This window comes from Phocoena sinus, chromosome 3, assembly GCF_008692025.1.
Source record: "Phocoena sinus isolate mPhoSin1 chromosome 3, mPhoSin1.pri, whole genome shotgun sequence".
NCBI classification, from domain to species: Eukaryota; Metazoa; Chordata; class Mammalia; order Artiodactyla; family Phocoenidae; genus Phocoena; species Phocoena sinus.
The window spans coordinates 56198027-56214866 of record NC_045765.1 but is presented as its reverse complement, the minus strand read 5'-3'; the positions used below and the strand labels follow the sequence as shown (position 1 = coordinate 56214866).

Sequence of the window (16840 nt, the reverse complement as noted above, 5' to 3'; positions counted from 1 at the left end):
GCTTGTATAGTTATAAACTTCCCTCTTAGAACTGCTTTTGCTGCATTCCATAGGTTTTGGATCATCGTGTTTTCATTATCATTTGTCTGTCAGTATTTCTTGATTTCCTCTTTGATTTCTTCAGTGATCTCTTGGCTATTTAGTAACGTATTGTTTAGCCTCCATGTGTTTGTGTTTTTTACGTTTTTTTCCCTGTAATTGATTTCTAATATGATAGCGTTGTGGTCAGAAAAGATGCTTGATATGATTTCAGTTTTCTTAAATTTACTGAGACTTGATTTGTGACCCAAGATGTGATCTATCCTGGAGAATGTTCTGTGTGCACTTGAGAAGAAAGTGTAATCTGCTGTTTTTGGATGGAATGTCCTATAAATATCAATTAAATCTGTCTGGTCTATTGTGTCATTTAAAGCTTGTGTTTCCTTATTAATTTTCTGTTTGATCTGTCCACTGGTGTAAGTGAGGTGTTAAAGTCCCCCACTATTATTGTGTTACTGTCAATTTCCTCTTTTATAGCTTTTAGCAGTTGCCTTATGTATTGAGGTGCTCCTGCGTTGGGTGCATATATGTTTATAATTGTTATGTATTCTTCTTGGATTGATCCCTTGATCATTATGTAGTATCCTTCCTTGTCTCTTGTACCATTCTTTATTTTAAAGTCTATTTTATCTGATATGAGTATTGCTACTCCAGCTTTCTTTTGATTTCCATTTGCATGGAATATCTTTTTCCATCCCCTCACTTTCAGTCTGTATGTGGGTCTTTTGTAGACAGCATATATATGGGTCTTGTTTTTGTATCTATTCAGCAAGCCTTTGTCTTTTGGTTGGAGCATTGAATCCATTCACTTTTAAGGTAATTATCGATATTTATGTTCCTATGACCATTTTCTTAATTGTTTTGGGTTTGTTTTTGTAGGTCCTTTTCTTTTGTGTTTCCCACTTAGAGAAGTTCCTTTGGCATTTGTTGTAGAGCTGCTTTGGTGTTGCTGAATTCTCTTAGCTTTTGCTTGTCTGTAAAGCTTTTGATTTCTCCATGGAATGTGAATGAGATCATTGCTGGGTAGAATAATCTTGGTTGTAGGTTCTTCCCTTTCATCACTTTAAGTGTATCATGCCACTCCCTTCTGGCTTGTACAGTTTCTGCTGAGAAATCAGCTGTTAACCTTATGCGAGTTCCCTTGTATGTTATTTTTCCCTTGCTGCTTTCAATAATTTTTCTTTGTCTTTAATTTTTGCCAATTTGATTATTATGTGTCTAGGTGTGTTTCTCCTTGGGTTTATCCTGTATGGGACTCCCTGCGGTTCCTGGACTTGGGTGGCTATTTCCTTTCCCGTGTTAGGGAAGTTTTCGACTATAATCTCTTCAAATATTTTCTCAGGTCCTTTTTCTCTCTCTTCTCCTTCTGGGACCCCTATAATGCGAATGTTGTTGTGTTTAATGTTGTCCCAGAGGTCTCTTAGTCTGTCTTCATTTCTTTTCATTATTTCTTCTTTCTTCTGTTCCGCAGCAGTGAATTCCACCATTCTGTCTTCCAGGTCACTTATCCATACTTCTGCCTCAGTTGTTCTGCTATTGATTCCTTCTAGTGTAGTTTTCATTTCAATTATTGTATTATTCATCTCTGTTTGTTTGTTCTTTAATTCTTCTAGGTCTTTGTTAAACATTTCTTGCATCTTCTTGATCTTTGCCTTCATTCTTTTTCCAAGGTCCTGGATCATCATCACTGTCATTATTCTGAATTCTTTTTATGGAAGGTTGCCTATCTCCACTTCATTTAGTTGTTTTTTGGGGGTTTTATCTTGTTCCTTCATCTGGTACGTAGCCCTCTGCCTTTTCATCTTGTCTGTCTTTCTGTGAATGTGTTTTGTTCCACAAGCTGCAGGATTGTGGTTCCTGCTTCTGCTTTCTGCCTTCTGGTGGATGAGGCTATCTAAGAGGTGTGCAAGTTTCCTGATAGGAGGGACTGGTGGTGGGTAGAGCTGGGTGTTGCTCTGGTGGGCAGAGCTCAGTAAAACTTTAATCCACTTGACTGCTGATGGGTGGGCCTGCGTTCCCTCCCTGTTGGTTGTTTGGCCTGAGGCAACCCAACACTGGAGCCTACCTGGGCTCTTTGGTGTGGCTGATGGCAGACTCTGGGAGGGATCACACCAAGGAGTACTCCCCAGAACTTCTATTGCCAGTGTCCTTGTCCTCACGGTGAGATGGAGCCACGGCCCCCACCTCCGCAGGAGACCGTCCCACACTAGCAGGTAGGTCTGGTTCAGACTCCCCTGGGGTCACTGCTCCTTCCCCTGGGTCCTTATATGCACACTACTTTGTGTGTGCCCTCCAAGAGTGGAGCCTCTGTTTTCTGCAGTCCTGTTGAACTCCTGCAATCAAATCCTGCTAGCCTTCAAAGTCTGATTCTCTAGGAATTTCTCCTCCTGTGGCCGGACCCCCTGGTTTGGAAGCCTGACATGGGGCTCAGAACTTTCACTCCAGTGGGTGGACTTCTGTGGTGTAAGTGTTCTCCAGTGTGTGAGTCACCCACCCAGCAGTTATGGGATTTGATTTTATTGTGATTGTGCCCCTCCTACCGGCTCATTGTGGCTTCTCCTTTGTCTTTGAATGTGGGATATCTTTTTTGGTGAGTTCCAGTGTCTTCCTTTCAATGATTGTTCAGTTAGTTGTGATTCTGGTGTTCTCACAAGAGGGAGTGAGAGCACGTTCTTCTGTTCCTCCATCTTGAACCAATCTCCTTGCCTTCATTCTTGAATGATTATATTTAGTGATTTTGATATGCATTGCCCTTACAGCAAATGAGGTTGGGCATCTTTTCATGTGCTTATTAGCCATTTATATATCTTCCTTGGAGAGGTGTGGTATAATTCCTTTGCCTATTTTAAATTGGATTATTTGTCTTTTTATTGTTGATTTTAAGACTTTATATAATGTGGATAGTGGATCCTTATCAGATATATGGCTTTCAAAAATTTTCTCCCATTCTGTGGGTCTTTTCATTTTCTTGATAGTGTCCTTAGAAGCACAAAAATTTTTAATTTTGATGATGTCCAGTTTTTATCTTTTTTCTTTATATATGACACTTTAGGTGTCATAGCTAAGAAACCATTGCCTAATCAGAGTTCTTGAAGACTTTATCAGTGTTTTCTTCTAACTGTTTTATAATTGTAGCTCTTACATTTGGTTTTGATCTATTTTGAAAGTATATGGCATGAGGTAGGGGTCCAACTTCATTGTTTTTCATGTGGATATTCAGTTGTCCCAGTACTATTTGCTAAAAACAGTTTTCCCCCTATTGAATGGTCTTGGCAGCCTTGTTGAAAATTAATTTACTGTATTTCTGGATTCTCAATTCTATTCCAGTGATTTTTATGTATATATTTGATTTTGTTGACCACTTTCCTTTGCAAATGCTTATCTTCTTGTTTTAGACAGTTTGTCATCTTGGGTCTCTTTGTTTCTCTTGTCACAGAGTCTTCTTTCCCTTACTCCTAAAGCCACAGTCTCAAGGGCTGCAGCTTTTTTTTTTTTTTTTTAAATCTTCCCCAGTTCATGTGCATACATGTAGTATGCCCTGGCCCTCCTCTCCATCTCAGAACAGCTGTACCTTGAATCCTTTAAGTAATCTTCCACCATGCTTTCTTTTCCCTTACTTTTTTTTTTTTTTTTTTTTTAGCCATGCCACCCAGCTTGTGGGATCTTAGTTCCCCAACCAGGGATTGAACCCGGGCCCTTGACAGTGAAATTGTGGAGTCCTTAACCACTGGACTGCCAGGGGATTCCCTCCCTCCCTCTTAATAATCAAAGGTTATCATATCATTTGACCCCTGCATTTATAATTTACTACTGTTCTTTCCTGGGCTCTTACTGTGGCTTTCTGACCCATATTACTGGCTAGGTTTATTATATATGCTTTTGTTAGGTTGACCTTGACTTCCCTTTTTGGCTCAGGGATTCTTGTTTGTGCTCTGTTTGTCCATGGCCTTTCTACCCATCATCATATCCACCCCCTCAATCATCTGATGCTTCTATACACATCCTTTACTCCCAAGTTAGACTAGAGAACTCAAACATGCCTTTTTATTGTATACCCAGCTTGTTAAGTGGTTCTAAGAACATAGGCATTAAGCGTTACAAATCCTGTCTCTCTCATTTACTATTAGGTGAAATAGTAACTAACTTAATCAAGTTAAGTTAGTTACTGTTAAGTTAGTTAACTTGCCTAAGCTTTAGTTATCTCTTTTGTAAAGAAGGGCTAATACCACCTACTTTCTAGGTGGTTCATAGGATTAAATAAAATAAGTGTAGTGCCATGGAGTGGGCATTCAATAAATGTTAGATATTACTATGTTGCTGTTCCTTTTGCTTGAGGTGCCAACTCCCTTAACTCTACTGTCCCAAGTTATTTCTGTCCTTTGAGGGTAGAGTCCATTTCAGAGGACCATGTCTTCAATAAAACTGTTGTTGGCATTTCACTTATACCCCAAACTGGTCGTTTAGTGCTTCCTTTTTTGACCCTATGCTACTCTGTGCCTTTCTTAAAGCTCGTATGTTAAAAATGCCACATAATTTCTGTATGATCACTTTCTTCTTTTCTGGTTTATAAACCATTTGAAAGCAGAGGTAAGTCTTGCTCAGCTTCTTATCCGTGGCACTGGATTTATTTGTTTGTGTAATATGCTCTCAATAAATAGGTGGAATTCTTTTTATTGTATAAGGCCAATATTTCTTATTTAATATCCCTTGCTTAAAATTAATATTAGGCAAATATCTTTTTCTGCAAGCCTTTAGGGACAACTTCTTACATGAGTAAATAACTTTTCCTGATATATTCCCATAGCACCTTGTCCACAGTGCTATTGTAATTTTGACTGCATTGTAATATTCCCTAATTTGTAGGCCCTTTGAGTACAGGCGCCTTGTCTTAATCAGCTTTTAATTGTTTGCTTGTCTGTCTTACCCCCTCCATAGAGCTCCATGAGGACATGGGCTGTTTCTTGAGCACTATATCGCTGCCCTTTAATGTATAGTGGGTGCTCAAATATTTGTTGAATAAATAAATGAATGGCTGAGCTCTGTCTTTTTAAGTACCATAAAATAACATTTTTGTTAAGTATCCACGTAATTGTCGTATGTCTGTATCTTAGATCCAGGAAAACTTTTAACTATGAACTTCTTCATTGTGAGTTATTTCTGACCTGACAAATACGCAGAGCTTGTCTTTGCTCTTAATACTATATTGTGCTTCTTAGCCTAATTAATACATGAATCTGAGGGTGAATTTAACTTTTTCCCCCTAATCTCACATTCTGCAACTAAATTTGATAGCTAGGAGAAATTTGGTAGGTCTCTTCAGAAGTAGCTAGGCTTCTAGGACTTCCCTGGTGGCACAGTGGTTAAGAATCCGCCTGCCGATGCAGGGGATACGGGTTCGATCCCTGGTCCGGGAAGATCCCACATGCCTTGGAGCAGCTAAGCCTGTGCACCACAACTACTGAGCCTGCGCTCTAGAGCCCGCGAGCCGCAACTACTGAAGCCTGTGTGCCTAGAGCCAGTTCTCCACAACAAAAGAAGCCAGTGCAGTGAGAAGCCCGCGCACCGCAACGAAGAGTAGCCCCACACTTGCCACAACTAAAGAAAGCCTGCACACAGCAACGAAGATCCAATGTAGCCCAAAATAAATAAATTAAAAAAAAAAGAAGTAGCTAGGCTTCTTGATAGTGCACTTCTTTTACATTTGTGGAAGAGATGAGAGAGTGAATAGCCTTTAGGCTTTAATCTGAAGTGGACATGTTCAGCCAAGGAAGGGAGTAATTTTCCAGGAATCCAAAGATAGTCACCATAGAGGCACTGTCATTATAACTGGTGGAACAGACACAGCCCTGGCCCTACAGTTGCTTTCAGCTATAAGAAAAGAGAAACGATAGGCACCTTAAATGATTGTTATTAGAAACAGATAACAAAAAAGTATAAGTTATTTTACAAGTTTCTAGGAAATGTTATAAGTAACTTCTTAGCATTGTTGAAGCTGGGATTGTATAAGTTGGATATTCCTAATAACTATAGTAAAATGTATGTTTTTAGCCTAATTTTAAAGATTACGGATATAATACCTGTTATAGAAAATGTTTTCATAAGTACAGAATAATGTAAAGAGTCAGATTGTAACCTAGTATAACTATTATTTGTCTTTTTTAAAAAAATTATTTTATTATTTTTGGCTGCATCGGGTCTTAGTTGCCACACGCGGGATCTTCGTTGAGGCATGCGGATCTTTCTTTGCGGCCCATGGGCTTCTCTCAAGTTGTGGTGTGTGGGTTTTCTCTCTCTAGTTGTGGCGTGCGGGCTCCAGGGCACTTGGACTCTGTGGTTTGTGGCACTTGGGCTCTCTTGTTGAGGCGCTTGAGCTCAATAGTTGTGGCGCATGGGCTGAGTTGCCCCACGGCATGTGGGATCTCAGTTCCCCGACCAGGGATCAAACCTGCGTCCCCTGCATTGGAAGGCGGATTTTTTACCCCTGGACCACCAGGGAAGTCCCTATTTGTCTTTTTTTTTTTTTGCGGTACGCGGGCTTCCCGCTGCCGCGGCCTCTCCCGCTGTGGAGCACAGGTTCCGGACGCGCAGGCCCAGCGGCCATGGCTCATGGGCCCAGCCGCTCCGCGGCACGCGGGATCCTCCCGGACCGGGACACGAACTCCCGCATTGGCAGGCGGATTCCCAACCACTGCGCCACCAGGGAAGCCCCCTGTTTGTCTTTTGACTCCAGTCTTTTCTGTATTTTTTAAACACAGATTACATACATTTATCATTTCATCTTTTATTTTTTCTGCTTAAGGTTTCATCAAAAGCTTTAACATTTTTTCCCATATATGTGTTAATATTTGCATAATAGTCAATTGTAGGCTTTACCATAATTTACTTAACTAGATGCTTGGTTGAGCATTTGAGCTGTTGAAAGTGTTTTGCTATGAGGAAAATGAATGAGTCAGTGACTGAACATACCAGTGAGTTTCTGTTTGAGCTGTATGCATTAGGTAGTTGTGATGGTTAATGAAGTATGATGGTCCTACATAATGGTTGCTGTGTTTCTGTATCATTTTGTGGATGTGAGGGTAGATTGCATTAGATCCATTTTTTTACTCCCATTCAAATCTTGAATTTTTTTTTTTTTTCCATTAAGATACATATAATGGCCCTTCTTGGAAAGGAGTATTATTAGATCAACGGAAAGAAGTATTTTTAAGGCTCTTGATACATTAGTGCTAAATCACTTTCTAGATATTGTGCTTTTACCAGGGATGTATGAAGGTGCTTTTTCTTAGGGACAGCTAGAAAACAAAACAACAAAAATAAAAATCCTTAAACTAAATTCTGCACATGAAGTATACAAAGTTTGAATTATTTTTTTAAAATGTAGACCAGTTATTTGGTTCATTCTGCTGAGTTTGTTTTTCTATTCTGTAAAACAGGTGATTTGATGAAGAGTGCTGCCGGAGAGTTTGCAGATGATCCCTGCTCTTCCGTGAAGCGTGGCAACATGGTTCGGGCAGCTCGAGCTTTGCTCTCTGCTGTTACCCGGCTGCTTATTTTGGCTGACATGGCAGATGTCTACAAATTACTTGTTCAGCTGAAAGTTGTAAGTATAGGCCTATGTCTGTAATTTGTTCTATCACAGTGAGGCTGCTGCTGGCCATACTTAGTTCAACATTTCTTAGGATTTGGTTTGGTTTTGAACTTGGTTTACCTAAATGGACCAGGAATGTTTTTAATTTCCACTCACTCCTCTGTTCCAAGTGAACATCATACTGGCTCTGCTGTGAACCTGTGTTGTCTTTGTTCTAATAAAGAATTTGCGGAAAAGGTTTTGTTTTGACTCCTTCCCTTTTTGTGGTAGTGATTAAACATTTCCTTGTACCAGTTGAGTTCCAGAGTTGAGAAATCAAGATATGTTAAATTGTATCCTTTTAGATGGAAGTCACAATAATGCTGTCCTTCCCCACCTCCCATAAAACTCCCATGTAGTAGCTGCTCAAATGTTTGAGGGCCATGTAAATTGAAGAGGAAGTTTGGATTGCTATGTGAGTAGCTGTCGAAAGGAATAAAAAATTCTAGATCTTCTTTATGTACAGACTTCTATTGTTGAGAATTTTTCTTTTGGGGGTGTGTGTTTTATAGGTAGAAGACGGTATCTTGAAACTGAGGAATGCTGGCACTGAACAGGACTTGGGAATACAATATAAGGCCCTGAAACCTGAAGTGGATAAGCTGAACATTATGGCAGCCAAAAGACAACAGGTACAACCATGATTTGGGGATACATTTAAGTTGTTTATATTATTACCTAGTGGGAAAAATCGATTTTACCTAAGTTTTCAAAAGGTACCAATATCTCCCTCTGCTAATATAGTTCCATTAAAATATTTAGTTTATGGTGTGTCCTTTCAGTATTGTTAAAAAGTTAGTATTGAGTTGTATTCATGTTTTGCTCCTATTTTGATTCCTGTGAAAATTTTACTTTAGGTAGCTTAGCAGTTTGTGATAGTGTCTGGAGAAGTGATAGGCTTTTGTTCTGTGTGTTCAGGGATGAACTTGAGTTGGTGGTGGAGTTTAATTCAAACTTTTAAAAACCATAAACTAGTCAAAACATATTGGAATTACTTCTATACCAGAAAGTACCTCCCCCTCCATATTTTGTAACTTTTAAAGTGTTTCTTACCATTCAAGTAGCTTTCATAGTGTTAGGAATTTGTGTTGTGTGGTATGTGGATCAGTGTTCTTATTTTTCCAGCCTTTGCTAGCCCTTTGGCATTTTGCTGTTGGGGTGCTTGAAGTCTTCCCTGTGCCCTTCCTGGATGCTGTGTGTTAGATGTGTGTTCCTTAGGGGGGATGCATGTGTCACCATCCAGCTCTTATAATTTCCATAGTCCTGGTCAAGCTTGTGCTATTCTTATTTTTAAAGAGCGCTGAGTAGATGAATTCTTATTTTTTTTAAATTAATTAATTAATTTTTGGCTGTGTTGGGTCTTCATTGCTGCGTGCGGGCTTTCTCTAGTTGCGGCGAGCAGGGGCTACTCTTCGTTATGGTGCTCGGGCTTCTTTTGTTGCGGAGCACGGGCTCTAGGCGCATGGGCTTCAGTAGTTGTGCCACGCAGGCTCAGTAGTTGTGACTCATGGGCTTAGTTGCTCCGCAGCATGTGGGATCTTCCTGGACCAGGGCTCGAACCCGTGTCCCCTGCATTGGCAGGCGGATTCTTAACCACTGCGCCACCAGGGAAGTCCCAAGTTCTTATTATTGTTAGCCAATACCTGTATTGGCTAAAATATTTTATGTTGCAGTTTACAGAAAACCGAGCTCCAAAACTGCTTGAACATTGAGGGGTTTGTATTCTCACTAATTAGAAGCCCCAAGTTAGGTTAAGTGACTTCAGGGTTGTTAAATTTAAAGGCTTTGCAGTATCATCAAGCATTCAGTTTCTTGACATTTTCCAGCATTTACCATCTTCAGTGTGCCTGGCACTGGATGGCTGTAGAAGCTCTAGGTATGACATTTGCACGCATCAATATGTCCAGTGAGAAAAAAAAGGACTGTTTCTTCCATATGTCTCTCGTTATAAGCAAATGATCTAGAAGCCTCTTAACAGATTCGCCCTAAATACGGATTGTATAACATACCCATTCCTTACTAATCATTGGTAAGAGGAAAGCAGTTAACTCTATCTGACTCAGAGTAATGAAGATCTGCCTTCTTGTCTGTGACAGTGGTAGCCTTCCTGAGAATAGGAACATTCAGCAAGAACTCTGACAGGCATGAGGAACATGGGGTCAATACTGTAAATGTCCAATATATGACAGCCTCAGATTTGGAGACTTCAGCTTTCATTTGGTTACATTTACATTAGTATAAAATTCTACCCCACAGGTTTGAGAGAATTAAATTAAAGAATGTGTGTGAAGTATTTAGTGCCAGACACTCAGTAGGCCCTCAGCAGTGGGCAGTTGGTGAATAGTAGTTATTGCTCATATTTTAAGCTGTAAGGTGTGATCAGACTGAATCTGTACATAAGACACCCTGGTTTTACATTTCCAGTACTTAATATGACACTTGATAATATAGCTAGATTTGTTGTATTGCCTGAGTAATTTAGTTAGTGTAGGCTCAGTGTGCTTTTATCATTTGTCCTTGTGTTGACTTATGTTTCCATCACATAAATCACAAGTAGGTTTTTCTTTTTGAATTCTACAGGTTCTTATTAGGTATCCATTTTATACATATTAGTGTATATATGTCAATCCCAATCTCCCAATTCATCACACCACCCCCCACCACCCCGCCCCGCCACTTCCCCCCTTTGGTGTCCATACATTTGTTCTCTACATCTGTGTCTATTTCTGCCCTGCAAACTGGTTCATCTGTACCATTTTTCTAGGTTCCACATATATGTGTTAATATATGATATTTGTTTTTCTCTTTCTGACTTAATTCACTCTGTATGACAGTCTCTAGATCCATCCACGTCTCTACAAATGACCCAATTTCGTTCCTTTTTATGGCTGAGTAATATTCCATTGTATATAAGTACCACATCTTCTTTATCCATTTGTCTGTTGATGGGCATTTAGGTTGTTTCCATGACCTGGCTCTTGTAAACAGTGCTGCAATGAACATTGGGGTGCATGTGTCTTTTTGAATTATGGTTTTCTCTGGGTATATGCCCAGTAGTGGGATTGCTGGGTCATATGGTAATTCCGTTTTTAGTTTTTTAAGGAGCGTCCATACTGTTCTTCATAGTGGCTGTATCAATTTACATTCCCACCAATAGTGCAAGAGAGTTTTTTTCTTTTTGCTGGGGCTGACTGATCCGAAGAAGAACTTGTTGTATGATAATATGGTAATGTTATAAATATGGCAAGCTGGCCAAATTATGTTCACAATTTATTTTACTTAACATTCTTGATATAAGTTCTCTTTTGAATATGTGAAATAAATGTTAGTTATATTTAAAAAATAAAGTTTGGTGAATAGTCTTACTGTCTTAAAACCTAGTCTGATTTTGACTTATGAAGACTTACTATTTTTTATTTTTGTGGTATGCGGGCCTCTCACTGTTGTGGCCTCTCCCGTTGCGGAGCACAGGCTCCGGACGCACAGGCTCAGCGGCCATGGCTCACGGGCCCAGCCGCTCCGCGGCATGTGGGATCTTCCTGGACCGGGGCACGAACCCATGTCCCCTGCATCGGCAGGCGGACTCTCAACCACTGCGCCACCAGGGAAGCCCCAAGACTTAATATTATTTGAGGAAAGTGAGAACATTTAGACTGACACTATTGCATATCTTTGCAAAATGGTGGAATAAGTAAATTGATGATGTTCTTGAGATAAACACAATAATAGTCCAGAATTTTGTATGCTACTGGAGAAACTTACTGGAAAGTAATGCTGCCTGAGTTTTAATTCTGTGTGCCATGAATCCATGAAGAGTTCCTTCACAATCCCTGATGTATTTAAAAAAAAAAAAAGTAGTGAATTTCAAACATTTCCCAAATAAGATGTCATAAAAATCTTGAAATTATTAGTTAACATGCCAGATGATCTTCTGTTAGCACCTTCATGTCTGTTTTCTGCCCTTGGTCACCCTGCTCTCTGCCCCAGGGACCTGACCTGTCTGGACTGCATCCAGGGGCTTCTTTGCTCTCTGGCTTCTGGTTGGGTTGGCCACTGGGAGCGCTATTAGGAGATCAGAGGACAGTGAGGATAGGGTTTTATCCCTCCCTGCTGGTTGCCCTGGGTTGCTAAAAGTCATAGCCTCTCTTGGGTGGTATTCTCCCCACACCTCACTTCCTGGGTTCTGGTAACTGCTGCCTCGTTTTGTCTCTTTGGGCCTAAGTGCCCTAATAACCTGTGGTTTTCCTGAACTTTGCCCATACCTTTTGTAGCATAGTCCCTAAACCATCTTTGAATTGCCCAGCTTGATTTTACCATCTGTTTTCTGTGGGTATCTTTTTTTTTTAAATTAATTAATTAATTAATTTGTTTGCCTGCGTTGGGTCTTAGTTGTGGCACTCGGGCTCTCTAGTTGTGGTGCATAGACTTAGTTGCCCCGCGACATGTGGGATCTTCGTTCCCAGACCAGGGATTGAACGTGCGTCCCCTGCATTGGAAGGTGGATTCTTAACCATTGGGACCACCAGGGAAGTCCCTCTGCTGGTATCTTGAGTGATACATTTTAAAGTTTGTCTTGGGTTTGTAGTATGTCATGGTCATTTATAGTTTTCCTTGGACCTAATTCTTTAACCTTTAGCCTTAGCTTCCTACAGTAGAATTTGTTGAATAGGCTGGCTGTGGGTGCCTGTGTGCCTTCTGATCGTAAAGTGACTTTTTATAGGGCCTGGGCCTTGGTGTATATTTCTATAAACTAGTGCTGTTTTTGGGAATTAAACTCAACTCATTTTATCCTAAAGTACCAGCCTGGTGGAAATTTCATGCTCCCTTTTAGATACTGCCCATTGGCCTCCTTCAGTTACTGGTCACAATTTTGCACATGTGTTTTCTGGCAGAATTCCTCTACTGCTGTATGCTTAGTACCCTGGACTGTTTTCACCTTTGACCTTTCCTTCTCTTCCCAGGTGTGGTGTATAATAATTTACCTCCTCATCAAGCCTTTTATACTTGCAGGCAGCCCTAGTCCAGAAAAAGGGTGTTTCCTCAAGAGCAGTATTTGGATGTGATGTGTGTACTTGGATGCTTTAGCCTCCCTTGTACCATTTAAGCAACAGCCACCCAGTGAGGAAATGTTGAACCTTATGAGATATACAGGCACTCTGGGATTTACCTATTTGTCTCTAAGGTTTTTCTGGAACATGGCGTGGGGGTGAGGATGTTGCTGAAAATAATAATGAATAACTTTAAAAAGGTGTTTACTATGTGCTAAACACTGTAACAATTCCTTGATAAACGCGAATTTGTTTAATTTTTACAAAAACAGTATAAGGTAGATCCTATAATTGATCAGATATTAGTTTTTATACGTGAAGGAACTGTATGTAGCATAGAGAGGTTAAGTAATTTGGCATGGACATTCATCTAGTAAGTGGTGGAGCCAGGTTTTGAACTTAGGCTTGTCTGGCTCCAGAGGACAGGGATTTTGTTTAAACTGCTACTGTAATCCCTAATGCCTAGAACATTGCCTGGATACAATAGTGTTCAATAAATATTTGTTTAACTAAAGAGAGAATAACCCATTTTGCTGTACTGCAGATCCATCCTGGAATGGGATTCTGTGTGTGACCATAATCTGTTACTTTCTTGGGCTAGAATATTATTTGCTGACTAGAAGTTTTGAATTTCTGTTAGGCTGCAGGCTCTTATTTGACTGTAAGGGTGAAATAGATGGTAGAGGTAAGGATCTGCCAGCATCCACCCTGGTTCCTGTGAAGAGGACTACCTCTGCCTTACATTGTCAGTTCTGCCTGCCCAATATGCTAAAGATGGAATACTTTGATGTTTACAATCTACCCACCCAGGTACATGAGTTTGTTGAAATAGGTTTGGTAAAAATGTTGTGCTTCTTACCTAGTCTGTGAACTCTTTCATGATTATTTTTCTGAAAGCCTGAACAGACAAATTGGTAATGGATAGTACTGCCACTGTTTTATGTGTAAATCACCTGTACTGGATGGGTTTGACCATGGGCCATTTCTTTAAGTATAGTCATTTGAATCCAAGAGAAGACACCTGATCAAAAGTATCTATGGGGACTTCCCTAGCTGTCCAGTGGTTAAGACTCTGTGGGGGGGTCACGGAGTTCGATCCCTGGTTGGGGAACTAAGATTCTGTATGCTGCGCGGTGTGGCCAAAAAAAAAAGTATATATGGCTACAGTTTTATATTGTTAAGAGGGACATGAGAGGAAACTTGCACTTGAATTTCCAGGTCTTGGTTAGAAAGTGTTATGGATTGCTTAGAATTTAGCTTCTGTTTCTTGGTCACTGCATGTGATAGTTGGTTCAAATTATGTTGAAAGGGGTCATTTCCACTTTATGTTTTCTGTTTGTTCCTGAGTCTGTTTGAAATATAACTGGATTGGTCAAATTGGTGAATCATGAAGGCTAAAGTAGACCAAGGAACTCTATAATTTTCTAAGTAATCTATTACACTGCTTAATAGCTCACTTTTTTTTCACTAATCTGGGTTACTTATCAGGACTATATATCTTGAAAAGAATTCTTATGATTGATCATTATTATAGTAAGTAGTGCTGCCTTGTGATCATGTCTATTTTCCTATCCTAACAAAACCTAGTTTCTTTGTCCTACGGCAAAAGCAATTCTAAAGAGAGAAAATAGAACACCTTAGCAGTTAGGACAAACGATGGTGGCTGTCATTTTCATCATAGATTAAAATATATCCCCCGTACTTGTAAAAGAAGTCTATCAAAGATACATTGTGATGAGGGCAAGACATTTAGAAAATGCCACACAGAACACGTACACTAGCTGCTTACGCATAATGGTGAGCCCTAGACGTTTGTCATAGTTGAAATGATCGTCGACTCTCTAAATCCATGGGGTCCTATTTCTGAGTATTGAACCTGATGTAGTCTTTGGAAAGGTAGGAGTTTATCATACCAGGCCAGGCAGTGGCTTTAGGAAAGTCAGATGTTGAATAGTAATTTTGGCACCTATTATAACTTTAGGTGACTACAAGTGTCTTTGCTAACCTTTACAAGAGGCTGTACTGATGTCTAGGTTATAGATACTTAGGAAGAATGCCAAAATTGATTGCAAAACATTTTATAAAACAAAGGACATTATTAAGTGCTTAAAAGGCAAATGCCTCCTTAGAAAACTTAAAAGTTCCTGAGGTTGTGGTGAGGGCAAGACATTTAGACAATGCCATACAGAACACATGCACCAGCTGTTTAAGCATAATGGTGAGCCTCAACCCCCTGTCATAGCTTGAGTCTTGAAATGATCACTGATTCTCAAAATCCACAGGGTTCTGTTTATGAATATTTAGCCTAATATATGGTGCTACAGGGCATTTGGAGTGCTGTGTGCTATTGCTTCAAATTCAGATTACAAATGAGAAAAGAATTCTAGGAGGAAAAGTAAGCTGTCATATTATACAAGGTTTGAATAAAGATGCAAACCTAAAACATATAGTGAAATGAAGTTTCAGAAAAAGGGAGGAGGTTTGGTGTTCTAAAGCTTAATCAGGAACTCATTTAGAAAGATGAGCCATTAAACAGCTGTCAGACTTTAAGTTGAGTAATTGACTTTGGCCTTTCTAAGTCAGTTTTCTCTTACTGTTTGTACATGTAATACTCATTTTAAAAACATTTAAATTTGTACTCTAGGATTCAGTTGGTGACATTAACATTGAAATTCTAGGATCACACGTAAAATAGAGTTGGAACAGTTGGTGGTCATTTATGGTTATCACTTATATTTCTCTTCTGTGGTGGCAGTCCACATTTACTGAAGACTTAGTTTTCTCTGAGTAATTGCAGTAACATAGGGGTACCAGAAATACCCCCTTTCCATCTTGCTTATTATTGGTATCACTTAATTATCACTTAGCATATTCACCCAGTTTACCAAGTAGATGCTGGTAGTTGAAACCATGTTAGGAACCTCAAATCCTTTTAACTCTGAATTATAATTATGGGGTAGAGGAAATTGAAAAAGGACAGTTTCACCTAAGACTACATGTCTATAGAGTATTACAGTGAAATACAAACCTTTTGGATTAAAGGCATGGAGTCCATGAGCCTCAGCTTTATGCCTTAATAATCCGAGTCTTAAGGTGGTCTCTGGGATATGGGAGGGGAGATGTTCTGTACTTGGGAGAACAGCCTGCCACGTCCTCACCTGGCTGGTTTGCGTAGTTTGTGTAAACTTGTGGTATGCCATCCCAAATTTCATAAAAATCTTTCAGTGAACTTTTATAAGTTAATGAAAAATAAATCCTCTTAATAAGTTGTACTGTGTTTAAATGTGTCTCTGATTTTTCTATTTTGGTTGGAATAGGTACATCCATCTTTATAAAGTTGTAATCAAGATGCTAGTCAGTTTTATGTTTTGTTTTTTATTTAGTGCTGTTCTAGATGCTTTACATGCATTGTTCCATTTAATCCTCAAGACAATTGTAAGAGGTAATATTATTGCTCCTATTTTACAGAAGGTGAAACTGAGGATGGAGAGTTTAAATAGGATCATAATAGTAAAAATTAGAGCTGGAGATTCAAATTCAGGTCTGTGTGTTTTGGAAAAGTTTGAACTCTTACCTACTAAGCCATACTGCCTCCTTTGTGATGAACTTTCAAGCCAAGCTGTTAATGAAAATATTGTCTAATTAGTAGAAATTCTAACTTTTCAGAATTCACTGACAAGTTTTTATGAGTAGAACCCATATTCTTGTTTTACTCTTGTAGGAACTGAAAGATATGGGCCATCGTGATCAGATGGCTGCAGCCAGAGGAATCCTGCAGAAAAACATTCCAATCCTCTATACTGCATCCCAGGCATGCCTCCAGCACCCTGATGTCGCAGCCTATAAGGCCAACAGAGACCTGATATATAAGCAGCTGCAGCAGGCGGTCACAGGCATTTCTAATGCCGCCCAGGCTACTGCATCAGATGATGCCTCCCAGCACCAGGGTGGAGGAGGAGGAGAACTGGCATATGCCCTCAATAACTTTGATGTAAGTTATACTTGGGAGGAGACTACAGGCTCTTGACCATCCCTCAAAGTTAACAGATTTCTGGGGAAATGTGATCAAGGTTTCTCATGAAAGCTCAATTTCTCCTTAGATTTGTAGCCTAAGTTGAAAGAGATT

At 39.7% G+C, this 16840-nt stretch overlaps 1 protein-coding gene across 6 annotated transcripts in view; it reads left to right on the top strand.

The window, feature by feature from the left end:
- Positions 1-16840, top strand: part of CTNNA1 (catenin alpha 1) — a 313486-nt gene that overhangs the window by 190521 nt on the left and 106125 nt on the right. For 5 of the 6 annotated variants that reach the window (XM_032625296.1, XM_032625299.1, XM_032625302.1 and 2 more), the window contains 3 exons: positions 7473-7639; positions 8179-8298; positions 16436-16705. In XM_032625296.1, the coding sequence (XP_032481187.1) occupies positions 7473-7639; positions 8179-8298; positions 16436-16705 (557 nt within the window). The remainder of the gene's footprint in view (positions 1-7472; positions 7640-8178; positions 8299-16435; positions 16706-16840) is intronic. The other variant, XM_032625300.1, reaches the window with a different exon arrangement.